Below are 15,264 nucleotides of genomic sequence, written 5' to 3'. Positions count from 1 at the left end.
TTACTCTGGCTCCTTTTATCTTCCTTCCCTTCAAATTGCTCCCTGTCTCACAGGGCCCCTTCAATTCCATCTATGTTGCCTTTGATCTAAACCTAAAAATGTCATACTTGGGAATATTTTACATTAGCCCAGACTGAAAAATATCCAAAGGATTGCGTAATATTACCCCAACACAGATCTTCATGCCTGAGGCAGCAGCATAGTGCAGGCAGGTATTTTTCTTGTTGTCAGTGGCATTGACATCAGCTCTCTCATACTCTCCATGATCCAGCTTTGCTCCGGTCCATGCCAGGATGATTTGGAGACACTCTGCCCGACGCTGTTCGTCTTCATATGGCCGTGAAATCCGAGGTTGCAGCGCCCCCTCTGAGGTCAGGATCTGGGGCCCCATGCAGAGAAGGTGCAGAGATGTCTCATTGTGCACATTTCGCTTGTTAGGATTCCCATCTTTGCTTAGGAGAAAAGACCTAAAAGAACAAGACAGACAGGGATACCGGCTCATTTCAAGGTTTTGCTCATTTTCACATGATGCATGTACATGTGTGCGAACCCACAGGTGGCAGATTCACATCCTGCCTTTGGTTTCATGCTACTCTGCTGATAAACAACTGGTGGCAGTACCACGTCAAGAAACGTGCCAATGCGCTAATAAAAGCAGTGAAGGAGAAGACTGCTTGCAAGCAAACAGATAAAGGAAAAGAAAAAAAAAAGAACAATATAAAATATTTTTTTAAAAAGTACATTTTGATGAGAAACACTGAATGTAAACAACTTTTGTAATTTCCTCCTGGCACCCTTAAAAAAGCTTTTTACTATAGTATATATAGTCATATTTTACTATAAAATAATATTCTGTCTAATTGAGTGACAATCAATAAAGTCCTCTCAGATGTCCAGACCCATGTGAAAATGCAAATTGCACCTCAAATGAATCATTTCCAAGTGAAATCCATGCATTATTTTTTTAGTTAATCAGTCTCAGAATTTCAGTGCTATAAGAGTAAACTACAATCATCAGACTTATATCTATCTATCCATCCATCCATCCATCCCGGTATCCAGTCATTTATTTGCTTTTACTTAATTTTACCATTATCTGCGTCCATTCTACAACCCCTCTAGCATCTTTCGTAGTCAGGTAGAAATGCAAAATTGAGCAAGCATCTTTTTGGGGGAGAAATGACAGCAGTTAATATAAACACATGCAAGGTTGTTAGCTTGTGGGATGGGATGTTCTTTGAGCCCCATCCTATCCTAACCCAGCATGTCGCATTCCTAAGAGCTGCTAACAGATGGCTATGTGGAGAGACAGATGGGACTGAGACATATAGAGAGAAAACATGAACATTTTTTCTTACAATGCAGCAATACATTAGTAGATGGGACAACAGAGAGCAACAAAGTAAGAGAAGAGTCTGAAAGGGTACCAAATAAGGAATGTGAATAATCATTTAATTATTCAATACAGGCATATAAAAAACTTGAGCAAAATAAATTAGTCCCTCATCTATCAACCCTTAGATATCCATTTCCCATTGTCAAAGCAGCCTTTCCAAAAATATGTGACTCTGACTGTGTACATTATGCCTGCTTTCTTGTTTGTTTTGATTCTTTATGGGATGTATCCTGACCTGAGTAGGCGTGTCATGGCGTGCCGGGCAGCATAGTGTAGTGGAGTGTTGTGCTGGTAGGACTCTCCATATGTAGAGTTGGGATCCAGAGCCTCCTTGAACTGCAGGTTGCTCTCGTACAATTGGCAGGCCAACACCTCATCGCCATTGATGAGAGCCTTACGGAACTTGGTCGCTGTGTTCCCCATGTCTTACCCTACTGTGGGTTCAAGCTCTGACTGACAAAGCAGCCTCTTAAGTCGTCTTCAACCTGTTCAAGTCCAATAGGCTAACATACTGAATGTCCTAAAGAAAAGAAGAAGAACAAGAGTTAAATTCCCTCACGGCTGTGCCCAAGTCCAACAAGGCCTTGTTAGCTAAAAAAAATTAACATCACTTGAGGTAAATAAAGCTGTTTATCATTGGAAAAACTCCAGCAAAACATATTTTTACCACTGTTTCAAGAAAACCAGTCCTCTGTGTTAGGGAATTAATCAGTTCCAGTCCCTCTGAATCACAAGGACAAGAGCTTCACATCCAAGGTTGGTCAGGCTGCTCTGTTACAAGCCTGTGTGTCAGCATCACCACTGCACTCTAAACCACCTCCTTGTGTTTCTCTTTTTATTTTTTTGTTTTGAATAACTCAACATAGTGCCAACAAAGCTCACACAGAGAGAAGGACAAGACTTCCTTTGGCATCACCAGGAGCTTCCGCCTCCATGTGCCAAAGCTGCCCATCCCACTGAGGCCAGGAGTCATCGTGAAGCAATATATCCTCAACTCAAGAACAACATGCAGCGAGTCAGCATTTCCCTTCCACCAGAGCACCATATGGTCATGACTGTTTGGGCAAAGGGATGCTTTTATGAATTTCTGGTGAGCTACAGTACAGATCATGAGAACACAACACCATCACCTTCAGCCAAATATATTCTACTTCATTCTGCTAAAGTCAGAAGGCTGTAATGCTGCTATTTTAATGTTAAAGTTTGCTGTCCTGCAAAAAAAACTACTTCTACTAAATTTATTCATTCATATAAATTTTTCAGCACCAAGCTAATTCTGCACACTATCGCATTGGTGAAGGCACGTTCTGTGCACAAGAGAGAGAAAGAAAGCTCTCTGAAAAGCTTTTAAGAGTACATACCAAATGTCCAACTCCATCTAGGTTGGCAAGTATAAAATGGTATTTTAATGATATTACATTTGCCTGACAATGATTTTCAACAATATTTACACAATATCAGAAATCTCACACTACAAAAGAAAATGTGTGTCACAGATAAGGGTGTAAAAGGAGGGACTTTCCCAAGATGTTTCGGTGACCTTTGATCTTTTCCCAAGAAGAAGTATGACTTGGTATGAATTTGGGGAATTATGAATGTTGCACTTAAGCAACATGAACGGAGCAAGAAGTTGAAGACAAAGTACTCATGCCAATACATGCATTCACACATACGTAGACAGTGGACCATATGGAGTTAATTAGTGCAGTTTTAGACTGATGAGGTTTTACCAGTGCACCTGTGGCTGAGACTCATTACTTTCACTGATTAGCAAACAAAATAATAGGTATATATCTTTAATTACGTGCTCAAATTTTAAAACCAAGTACAGCAGCAGATGCCCATTTAGCTTAAAATGTGTATATAATTCCCCAGTTTAAGTTGTTTAGAAATAATAATCAGAGAAAATCTCAAGTGACATCCATAATACAAGTGGACTTCAGCTCCTCTCATTATAACACGAGTCCACAATAACTTAACACACCTGCATGTTGTATCATTTATTTGTATTTCTGTCCACCTAAACAGCTCAATTCTGACTATTTATCCAAATTATGTTCATGCTTGGTAATATCAGGATAGTAAACAATCTGCATCCACCCTTGTTGTGTGCCCACTACATTCAAATAACACAATAATAACACATTAAAAACAATCTTTCAACATGCAGACAGTGAAACCAGATGGCAAAAGTTAACTTGCCTTGCGTCAATAAATCTGTGTCAAGCGTACAATGTGAAGACAGACAACTCACATAACCACAAACACAGGACAAGTCAAGCAGACAATGTAAACACCTGATCTTTGAACAGGCTTATATAACCTCATAAAAGGTAACACTACTAAGGTTAACTTACTCTCCAAATTTATAACTAATTAACCTAGCTGGCGATAGTTAACGACACTCCTCCATAAACAGCGCGGACCAACAACATCTAACTATAGCTACCAAGAGTCGCAGTTATGGATAAGGAAATATTACAGACAGTGTGCGTAGCTTGCCACTTGTCACTAAACTCCTTCATGCAGGCCTTTCCCCATGCTGTGTGGTGTTTACCATTTTCGCTAGCTCAAAACGACGGTTGTGTGTTGTTTTAATGTTAACAGTCCGCGATAACGCTTTGTTACATTTCTGCTTTAAAAACAACATTCATCAGCCAACTGACCTTAAATAACATTAGCTGCAAACCATTCCTTTTGTTGACAGGGCTAGTGTTAGTCACTAGTTACATTATATTGCTTGCTAGCTGTGTGTTATTCAAAAACAAAAAAAAGAAAAAAAACACATCATGACGCTAGCATCTGCGTTGGCTAACGTCAGTGCCTACGCTAGCGGGTCAGCTAACAAAGCTAACCACAGTTGATAAACTCGCGGTAAACAAAGAGAAACAAGTATTTCGACTTACACAGATGGTTCATGTCGTTGTTGTAGAGCCGATCTTGTGAATTAACTGTCAGCCGCTAGCGCAATAAGCAGAGGGTTTTCTCGTTAAGTGAGGTAATGCTTTCCCATAAATAATGTGTGCTCAGAGCGGTGATGTTGTTCCTGTCAACTCTCCGTTGGCTCTCTGCTGACTGCTACTGGGGCTGCCAGGTCTCACCACAACCCCCCAAAAACAGGTGGGAAAAGATGGCACATATTGCTCAGACACTAAAACACTAAATGATGGCATTTCTATGTGTGTGTGTTCCTACTGTTATTTCAAAAACACACCGTAGTCAAGTCAATTTTATCTGTATAGCACATTTCATACACAATGGCAGTTTAAGGTGTTTAATATCAGCATGAAAGCAATTGATCAACATGATAAAATCGTTTTAAAGCAAGACTTAAAAAGGCAGAAATACAACAACCAAAAATGAAGACGAAATCAAGCATACACATACACACATTCACATAATAATAGTAAAAATAGAAATGAATAAATAAAATCAATAAAAAGTTGAAAAACAGTTGTCCAGCCACACACACACAGGTAAGAAATTGGCTATTCATAAGCTTGAGAAAACAGGCAGGTCTTGAGTTTTCTTTTAAACATGGAAACAGTAGTGACTAATCTCAGGTCATCTGGTAGTTTGTTCCACAGAGCAGGGCCAAAGTAACTAAAAGCACCCTCTGAAGACCTGGATCTTATTCTGGGTACAGTTAGACGACAACTACCAGATGACCTTCTCACTGACTCTGGTCAGTGAGCAGGTCAGTAATATACTGGGGAGCCAAACCATTAAGTGCTTTGTAGACTAGTAGCAGAATTTTGAAGTTGATTCTGTGCTGTAGTGGGAGCCAGTTAAGATATTTAACTGGTGTAATATGTTTGTATTTGCAATTTTTGTAGACTTCAATGACACAGAAATGAATTAAGTTGTAGCCAATAGTTTATGTGACAATGTTATTTTGGACTGATGACATGCAATGGCAAGCCAAATGCATCTCTTTTTTTAATCTTAGTTTTCTGTGGTTTTTTATACCAAACTATCACAAAGGCTCAACATCATAACTGTGCATTCGTCGTGCAATGGTAGTATGAAGGACATAAAAGGCTATCCTGTTCAGTATCTGTCAGGTCTATAGGTTCTCATAAGCAGAGAAGAAATGGAATTCTTCAAAATGAAAATTAAAAAAGTTCAAACTCTCCACTTTTCAGTTATAAACTCCTAAATAAATGTGTATTTCAGTCAATGTTGACAGATGCAATCAGTCTCAGGCTTTTCTAGTGCTCATCTTGTTATAGCTGTGATTACAATAAGCCAACACTAGAGTGCGACAGAGTCCATGAAAAAAATGAAGCTTTTTGGAGGAACATGAAGTTATGTGGTTTCACGGTCTTAAAATGACTTGAATAGGTTTGGACTTGGTTTTGATCAATAAAATAAGTCTAAAAAAGAGGGTCATCTCAATTGAGATGGCTCTACTCTCCATCACACTCCTGTATATGCTTGGTCTTATGAGCAATGAGCAAATTACTATCAAATGTCTACCAAACAGAATCCATAACTGACAATAAATTACTTATCTGGTGTATTTTTATACCAACAAGGTGCTTTATTATCATGTAAAAAAGTATGCTGGATTTAAATAACCACTCATATAGCCCATAGAACACATATGCCTTTTATTATCAAATATTTGAACATTGCAATTAAGGTATATACAGCATATTATCCTCACATCTAACAGAGCACACATTTCATACAGGCCTTCAATAAATAATCTGTAAACACAAAATTTCAGTGTAAAGACAGATCCAGTAATGTATTCACAATGAAACATACATAACGCTGTCAAATACATTGGGGAAACTTAAACAAATTCTTTGACACTTTCAGAAATTCCAAATTCAGACTTACATTAATGGGTTGTTTGAAAAAAACATATAGTGCAAGAGAACAGATGGATTTGAGAAAGAAGGAATAATCTTACATCTCAGGATGGTGATGCTCATTGTGCCACATATATCTCCGGACTTTTCATGTCAATATTTTAATGTCCTTTATGTTTCCTTGTTTCACCACAAATGGAAGAAACCCAAGACAAAGTCGTATTCTCAAAAACGTATTCATTGTGGCAGACGAAGAACAACCAAAAGGACAAAATGAGGCCATATATTTCAGACACAAAACATTTAAGGGTTTGTGTAAAAGGAATAGTAAGCCGCCATGCCTTTGGATGAGGGGGCCTCCTTGCTGTAGGAGCTACTGTTGCTTGCAGCAGAGGCCAAGTCCTCACATTTAATGTCAGCGGGTGAGTCATCTGTGCTTGGACCATTAACAGACAAACGCCTTCGCTTGCAGGCTGCGGTATAAGACTCAACCTTGTCTAGAGACAGAGCTAAAGGCTGTGTGTCTGTCCAGGAAGAGATCAGGCCTCCACTGCCGTTTAGCTCCTCCTCAATCTGTGGTTTAACCTTGTCTGAGTCTTCCGAGAAACCAGCCGTGGGACTGGGCCTCGGAGACCAAGGCAGGCTCGGAGTGACCTTTCTCTGGTATGCTGCTCTGGACCCCCACCCCGTAGACATGGTGGTGAAAGGAGAGTCTGGGTAGTAGCTGAGAGCGTGGGATGTTTGCATTGACAGAGATTTGATACCGTAAGGAAGCAGGGAGCTTGAGTATTCCCCCTCGTAAGGTGTCAGATCAAGCTTGCTACTGGTGCTGCTGCCATTTCCGGCTTGCTGCATTGAGGTGACAAACCACCTCTGTGAGGCTGCGTCTTCTGTCTGAGGTGAGAGGAGGCTGTTGGTCTGAGGCACTGCTCTCTCACTGTTGTAGAAGCGGTTCTGGGGAAGGTTGTTGACAAACTGATCCTGAAAGAGAGGCTGCATGGCGTAGCGGGCGCCTGGGACAATCTGGTGGGCCCGGGGGGAGTCAGTTGGAGACGGGGTGAGGCGGTCATTCTCTGGAACTGTGTACATCCTGAAAAATACATGTATACACTCATAAATCTGCTGGAAATTTGAGACAAAAGCACTGACCAAAACAGTGAATTTGATGTAGGCATGTGCTTTTTTCTTTTTTTTTTTTACTGATAAGCAACGCAATACTCACGAATCATAATTATCTCTGAATCCTTTGGCAAAAGGGTTGTGATCAATTTTCAGCTGTGTAATCTAAAACAAAGAAAAATGTTATAAGTTACATATTGACATGTGAAGATAAAGAGAAAACAAGTTTAAAGGTGCACCATGCACTTTACATGACTATAAAGCACGTGTGTACAAATAAAGCCCACAAGAAAACAAGAAATTATAGCTGATTAATATTAAAAATGGCTAGATATGTCAATTGAATTTTAATGAATTGTAAGAAAATGTAAATGAATCCAGACTAAATGCAGGATGCATGAGTGTGCTAGAAGAGCATCCTTTAACATGTTGCAGCTCAAAATAAGGCTATTACGCAGAGGAGGAGTGGTGGATTTTTTTTTTCTTGCTTACATCAGTATTCTGGTAGGCAGTGACAGCTATGAACTGGGTTTCTGGAAATGTGAAGCTTTGAGTCTTTACGTCACTGTTGATGTCCTCCACCCCGTCCTCCGTCACCTCCACGATGTGCAGTCTGGGCTGGTACTTATGCAGCGACTGCAGGACAATCATCTACACAAGGACATCGCAAATAGAAAAACAGTTATAGTTAATTCGGAAAATATGCGCTAATTGTTTGTTTGTTTGTTTGTTTTTATTACGATGAATTTGTGCCAAGAAGTTATTTCTCAACTTTCGTCTCTAGCAAAATATATTCTGGCATTGAAAGCCCTTAAAGTCTTAAAAATAGTGATGTTGACTTTATTATATTTTATTAAGGCATTCGTTTGAATAACGTCTGTAGAGAGTCTGCAAAAATATCGTCTCCTTTGCGTCAGCGCGCAAAAAATAGCATACAAACAATTTATTTTTCAAACAAAAATAATATTTTCTTCCAAAAATAAGTATTTAATAGGGTGACAGAAAAGCTATTATGCATTTTACAAACACAGTAATGGCATACAAAGAATTAATCACAATCCAATACAACGAAAAATAATTTTAACACTTCAATACAATTAATTAAAATTAATTTAGATCTTCCATTATAGTTAAAGTCGTTATTTTAAGTGTATTTATTGATTCAGTGTAATTAACTTACCTGTGAAGTTGGCCTACTATGGTTGGTTCCTTTATTGTTGGTGAGTTTCAGTTTGCTGAAGGAGATTTCTTGTCTCATCCAGTGGGCCCCTGTGTTTGGAGACTCTGGATGGATGTAGACTTTGTTCCCTATGAAATATAAAAAAAAAAAAAAGAATTTCCATCAAACTGCAGTAGCTTCACTTGCTCATTTCTGCTCTGCTACAGTGTGAAATGGTTTTAAAATACACACATACTCTGAAAATGGTATCCATCAAACAGGCATTATAGAATTATATTTATTTAAACAAAATTGACTAATCACATCACCACCCTTTTTTAATCTCAGGGTTTGTTTGTTTTTTTTTAATTTAACAGACTCAACACTGAACAGAATGGACTTCGTTAATAATGTCAAATATCGACCTGTATCACCTGTTTCAGTACCTTGGCTGCTATTGTCCGCCTTCCCACAGGTGACCCACTTGCCACCTTGAAATCTCCAGTGGTTTGGATCAGCCAGAACCACTTCCACAAACACGTTGTAGTGAGCTGCCAGATTGAGACCGGCTATGTTAAAACTGAGAAACGGGAACATCCGTCTGCAAACACAAAACAAACATAAAAAATAGATTTTAAAAAAATAATAGATAGTGACATTATTGTAAATGTGGCCCTTATGCACTTCAATTATATTTAGACTATATTATAGTGGCCTGTTTGTTATAGCCTCGAACAATTAAAATATTTTTCCCTAGGCCTACAGGAACTGAAAACGTCATTTAAGTGAACTAATGGAAATTTACTCGTGAAAATCAAAAAAGATTGTGTTAAGGAAAAAAAAAAAAAAAAAAAAAAATTTTTATTCGCCTGCCGTCTCACCTGCCCTGCTTGGTGATGATCATCTCGGTCTGGTGCCGGTGGAATTTGAGCCACAGCGGCCGGTTGCAGAGATAGACCTGGGCCCTCATCCCCGGCCCGGAACCGGGTAGGGCCATGTTGCTGAGAGCGGACCCTGAGCCGGTGTAGGGCGGGTAGATGCAGCCGGGGCTCTGCCCGAGCTGGTACGCCGAGCTGAAGTGACTGCGGCCGGCAGCGGAGGAGGAAAATCCCTCTGGAGGCAACACGGAACCCAAGTGAAGAGAGGAAGTGTACCTAGCAGCGCTGGACGGGGTGTAAACCGTCCCACTTGGGGTGTAAGGGATAAAAGAGCAGGGACTCGCTGTTTCTGGGCTGTGTTTAGAAACAGTGGGAGGGATGTAGTACCGGTCAGCACCCAACCCGTGCTCCGTGTACCTGCTGCCAGAAACCGGATCTTCCCCGTCCACGGCCGGAGATTTGCGCCTCTCCTCCGCTGCGTCTTTCGTAGAGGAGAAGGAGCCGCTCTCTCCTTCACCGCCGAGCATGTCTGCTTCTTTATTCAGCCTTGTCACAAGCGTCTTTGATCCCAGCCTCTTCACCCTCCTCACAAGTGTTTGTATGCCAGGTGTCTTCTGACAAAAACCTCTTCTGTCAGCATTCCCTGGAGTGTGAATCCTTGAGACAGAAACAGTTTATGGTTAAGGAGAGCCTAATGATGAGCTGCATGTCACCAGCGCTTTAAAGGCCCAACACAAGTGTCAACATGGTAAGTTGAGCATGAACGAGTGAGATAGCAGTGGAAAGTGACCGTCATATCAGAACCGCAGATCAATGTGGGCGTTTCAAGGTGCGACTGTGAAGTCTATTAACTATTGTACTTCAGTCGTCTTTTAAAATACAGTGGTTTTACCGTAGGCTAACTTAAAAAAAAAAAAAAGTCATCTTTGGCATAGCCTAGATCCTAGATCTTACTCTCTCTTTCTCTTTCAATTCGTTTCTCTGTCTTAAAATTATATAGGAGAAATATTCCATTAAATTCAATAGATTTTTTTTTTGGAATTTAAAATCACAAGGAGATGCTAAATCCATGATGAGATTTGGATCAATAGGCCGTGATGAATTTGTAAGTAATTAAGCTGACCGGCCAGGAATCGGAAAGACGTCCATCCTCGACAAGCAGAAAATAAATTGAGTTGACTGTTTGTGTTTAGGCAGGCTATATTAGAGTGGAATCGCCTTGAGGTAGACTACAGCCAGTTTCTTGTAAATCATATGACAAACTCTGAACAAAGCAGTGATTTTCGGGGGTTGTTTTGTGGCGTGAAACTAAAATGAAAGTTCACCCACGATTCTTGAGATTCGTGGCATAATTTGAAGGAATCTTATGTAAAACCGCAGATTTTTCGGTGAAAACAAATGTGCTATTTTTGCTTTTCACATTCCAGTAGACAACCAAACTTTTTTACCAAAAAAAAAAAAAACCCAAAAAGCACCAACATGTTATAAAGTCATAGCACCGTGTTTTTCTTTAAAATGCATTTGTTAAAAAAATTCCTGCTTATCAATTACCAAGTAACTGATAGGCTGCTGTTAATCCTCGTCTCTGTCATTATTCACAGTTTTGCATTCATTCAGCTCTGATGCGGTCCTGTATCCCAACGGGATACCCGACGTGAAAACGGGAAATAGCCAATTATTTTTCCGTTTGAAGAAACCTGTGATGTTTCTTGGATCAGACAGCCCGATGTGAGAAACGACCACAAACAAATCTAATCGACCCCTTAAGAAAAAAGTATTAAAAAATACAAATAAATGTATATATAAATATATATAGAGGAACGGTGTTGTTTTGTTTTATTCCCAGAAAATAATCCCAACGGCTAAATTGATAGTTAATTGTATTTTTAAACATGGGCAAATAATGTTAATGTGTCATTTATGATGCCATTAAATGAAACAAATCTCTCATTGGATAGTATAATGACACAAATAGGCCTATATAAAAAATTATACATGTAAAGTATATAAAAACATACCAAGCGATCCTTCCTCCTGGTTCCGTTTGCAAATGAAATTCAAGGCACCAAATTCAAACTTAATAACAATCTTTCTTAGGCAACGTCAACGCACGAAATAACCTGCGAGGCTGAGCCCATACCAGTGAGATACATGATATCAAGTTGCGTTGGGGTCGAGGTGGGAGTATAAAGCCTGAGCCATGTGGAGGCGGACTGATCACTATGCGCACTCCCACTCCTTTCACCGCTGCGCTCTCCTTGTGGCCACGACGCACAGATAGCAGCCTATTATCAGATTCCCCTCTGATCTCCATGGGGAGGGGTAGGGGATCCTCAGCATCATAGCCAAGGTGTAAGAGCGATGCTGCTTCCCAATCCATCCGTGAATCGTTTCCATCTCATCATCCGCACAAAGAACACAACCAGAGTAACATTCCCATCAGGGAGTGTCTGTGGTGGGGGAAGGGGGGTCAATAGTGGGTTTATGGTGACCTTACTCTAGCCTACTTTTTATATCCAAAGGGCTATTTTAATTCCCGTATAAGGACTTTGTAAAAACACAGCATGCTGTCTATAAATCAACCCCCCTCCCTTATTTCAACAGAAAGTCTACTTTTTAAAGCCTTTTCCACAGCAGGCAAACAAAATAAGCCCTAAAAATGCACAAATACATAAAAATATTGCTGCTAATTTCAATTTCTAATGGAGCCCTAGTAACTCACATACAGATAGATGGTCCATGCTTTACCTGTTGTCATATTTTACCTGAAATAAGACAAAATGTTGTCAACTGTGAAACAAGAACTTGGAAATTAAATGTGCCTCAAAAACAAATGAAACACATTCTTTAATTTTCATGTCAGCTTTGCTACAAGAGCTGTCACAATTGAAACTCAGTTGTATCACCAACTTTGATGGGTTTTCTGTATCAAACTAGTGGCAGTCAACATGATCCCTGATATTAGTGCTAACTGGGCTCAAGAGTGAGAAGCCCTGCCTAGAGCAGCAGAATGAATGACCATATTGGTCATTGAGAGGTCTAAACATTGTGTCAGGGGACCTTTGGTGCAGTCAAGCAAAATGTCTGAGGGACACTTTGCTGTTCTGTGATTTTGCTGATATTGGGCTGATGGGAGAGTTCATGTGTATGTCTTCAGTGATACTGATATGGAGAGACAAAAGAACAATATCAGATCATTTTGGCTCTTAAAGTGCTCAAATCTTTGACTGTTGACCTCCTCAACTCCTTTCACTTCCTCAGTTCAAAGGAAACCAAATTCAGACCTTAAATGATGCTGCATTAGTGTGTTAATGGGACACCTTTTAGCAGCTTAAAGACCCAGCTCTCCACTCAGGAGTAAAGGGCCAGACGATGCTCAGCTGCTGCTGCTTCTTGCTTGCTTGGGGAAAAGTTTACATGAGAAAGACAGTGAGAGGATTAGCGAAGCTGGTCGCCACCTCTGAAATAAACACACCGCACATCAAACGGGGCAAATCAACTACTTGAGTAAACTGTTTGAACAGCAAACAGTCTAAAGCTAATACACTTCTGCTGATTGCATTGATAAACTGATACAGCTGTTTGATTATTTCAGGAATTCATGAATATAGAGTAAGAATTCACAAACTTTGGTGTGCACATGCAGTTTCATTGGTCCCAAAATTTACTTTGAAGTAAGAGTTTTTTTTCTCTATGAAGGACTTTCTTGTGCTGTTATTCTTATATTTGTAAGTTTATTTACTATAATATTATATATTACAGGTGAATGTAGTAAAAAGCCTACTGTCAAATATCAGTTTGTCTTGGACTGAAATTCAAATATATTAAACTCTCTCTAACTTTCTCTTTCTATATTTAACAGACTACATATCGGGCAAACACAAACACATAGTCACGTGATTTGATGGTAAAAACCAATGAGTCAGAAGTGAGAATGTGAAATCTCGCAACGTTTCTATTGAAGTTTCTGTGTAAGCTTCTGTTTGCCCCGGCAGTACAGGGGATTGCACACTCACTCACGCATTCAGTATCTTGTAAAAACTCAGGCACTCAGAAAAGTGTTTTACGTATTGTCACTTCACTTGGATATTTGTTCTTCACTGCAAGATGACGTATGTGCAGAGTTTGATGCTAGAAGGCTGTTTTCACATTCATCTGTAGAAGGGGGGGAAATTTTCTCATGTGCTCACTTTAAATCTGAGTTTAAGACATGTTACAAATGAGCATGATTCTGTGACATCATATGTATTTTGGAAGCCAGTCTTGGTCCAATATGCAGCTTACACAAGTGTGACGCAAGTGCAACTGCTGTAAACTGAGAGGGACATTTCGGTGAAGTCCCGTTTTTAAAATGAAAAATATTTGCATATTCATAGAGTTTCAATTTTTCAATGAGAGAGAAAGATTAGATGTAATTGGAGAATTTTTTACCCCATTCTTCAGTTCAAATATGTATAGGCATGGACCCATTGCTTGCTCCCTATAGCTCCTTGTGGACACATAATTTCTTATTAAAGATGCTTTTATACATCACATAAAGCTGTTTGGTTATTATGTGTTTATTGGACAGCCTGTGTGCAAAGTGGTCTAACTCCTCTCTCTGTCACGCTCGATGAGCAGCTTCCCCTAGCTGTGCCTGCTTTTTGACACGTCTAAAGGGCTGTTTCTGACACCTTGCCATCCTGCCTGCCACCCCTCCCGCAGTGCTCATGCCAGGCAGGAGGAAAAAGATGGTGACCTGGCCATCGCCACGCTGCCCTAGGCCACTGCCACCCTGCTGGCAGCAGAAGGTCTGTTGGGCTGAAGCCATGCCAGGAACTCCACCCGCCGCAGCTTGTGATGTCACAACAGACATGCTCTCAGAGGACAGATCTGATTGGCTCCGATGGGTTGCCTGTCTCACTTCCTGGGAAATGCCCTCTCAACAACTTACAGACATACAAACCTAATTAATTATCACTTTAATCGAATGTGATCTCAGCTTTCTGCCCTTCTAGCTGATCAGCTGTCTTCACAGATCATGCAGGAAACCAGAAATATGCTCTCCCATCATGTGGAGTAATTTGCATGTAATAATGATTAAGGAAGATAAAAAAATAAAATTGACAGCCGGTATATGAAGATTTGTAATTAAAATAAAGTTTTTACAACTCATCTTTTACTTCCTTTTGCTAATTAGTTATCACCCCATACAGAACAGAAATATGTGCAAAGTTATTATTGCCAGATCAACAGTTTCATGCCCAGATTCACTTGAAGACTAGGCCTATAAAGATCTGTTAGTCTGGCCCTTGACTGGTACATCAAAATCTAAACAGTAGAAAGAGTGTAATAATGTACTATGACATTCATTTTTGATATAAATTAGAACACACTGATAAATGTTTAAACTGATATTGCTAATACCACAGGGATACTGATTCCACAATCCAGTAAGCTAAGTCACAGATGAGAGTTTATACAGCAAGACTTTATACAGCAGAAGGTGGAGGCCTCTAAACTGACCCACTTCCTCTTCTTCCCCCCTACACTTACATTTATGGTTTGGTCCTACATCCTGTTAAGAGTAGCAGCAGGAGCGGACCATCACATTTGGTGCTCAGCGTGGGGGCGGTTGGTGAGCTGACATGTTCCAGCTATCCCACGGAGATACACTTCTGCCTCTCCGCGAAGATTTGGTGTTTTCTCATTTGCATTTGCTAATGAGATCCTGTTTGCATGACTTTATACTGGAAAGCTATCTCTCTGAATATCTCTTTACAAATACAGGAGGAGGATGAAGTCTTATTTATTTAACCTTTGTTAACTAATTAGTTCTATTAAGATTAAGGATGTCTATTTCAGGAGAGATCTGGCCAATAAAGCATCAGTAATGCAGCAGGCAAATAGAAA

General features: G+C 39.9%; 2 protein-coding genes and 1 long non-coding RNA gene across 6 annotated transcripts in view; 1 reads left to right on the top strand and 2 right to left on the bottom strand.

Annotated features, from left to right (window-relative positions):
* LOC137191777 (ankyrin repeat and IBR domain-containing protein 1-like) overlaps positions 1-4,505 on the bottom strand; it is a 42,913-nt gene extending 38,408 nt beyond the window's left edge. The window contains exons 1-3 of one of the 2 annotated variants that reach the window (XM_067602164.1): positions 4,303-4,505; positions 1,632-1,916; positions 167-467 (exon numbers count right to left, since the gene is read on the bottom strand). In XM_067602164.1, the coding sequence (XP_067458265.1) occupies positions 167-467; positions 1,632-1,819 (489 nt within the window). In that variant the 5' untranslated portion in view covers positions 1,820-1,916; positions 4,303-4,505. Of the gene's footprint in view, positions 1-166; positions 468-1,631; positions 1,917-4,062; positions 4,189-4,302 lie in introns of those variants that run through there. The other variant, XM_067602165.1, reaches the window with a different exon arrangement.
* Positions 4,506-5,990: 1,485 nt separating this feature from the next.
* On the bottom strand, positions 5,991-11,818 carry eomesb (eomesodermin homolog b). Of its 3 annotated transcripts, none has more exons than XM_067602166.1 (7): positions 11,391-11,818; positions 9,376-10,029; positions 8,929-9,095; positions 8,516-8,643; positions 7,828-7,986; positions 7,439-7,500; positions 5,991-7,306 (listed from the first exon to the last, which is right to left on the bottom strand). In XM_067602166.1, exons 2-7 carry the CDS (start codon positions 9,897-9,899, stop codon positions 6,520-6,522), a joined length of 1,827 nt encoding a protein of 608 aa, XP_067458267.1. In that variant the 5' UTR covers positions 9,900-10,029; positions 11,391-11,818; the 3' UTR covers positions 5,991-6,519. The 3 variants fall into 3 exon arrangements, with proteins under 3 accessions (XP_067458267.1, XP_067458269.1, XP_067458268.1); XM_067602168.1 differs by having other exon boundaries at positions 8,941-9,095; positions 11,391-11,812; XM_067602167.1 differs by lacking the exon at positions 11,391-11,818 and having other exon boundaries at positions 9,376-10,786.
* Positions 9,995-14,526, top strand: LOC137191781 (uncharacterized). Its single transcript, XR_010930446.1, has 2 exons — positions 9,995-10,120; positions 13,993-14,526. It is a non-coding gene; the product is annotated as an uncharacterized lncRNA (long non-coding RNA).
* The last annotated feature ends 738 nt before the right edge of the window (positions 14,527-15,264 follow it).

The sequence above is a fragment of the Thunnus thynnus genome, chromosome 10, assembly GCF_963924715.1.
Source record: "Thunnus thynnus chromosome 10, fThuThy2.1, whole genome shotgun sequence".
Classification (NCBI taxonomy): domain Eukaryota; kingdom Metazoa; phylum Chordata; class Actinopteri; order Scombriformes; family Scombridae; genus Thunnus; species Thunnus thynnus.
This window is presented reverse-complemented; position numbering and strand designations above follow the sequence as displayed.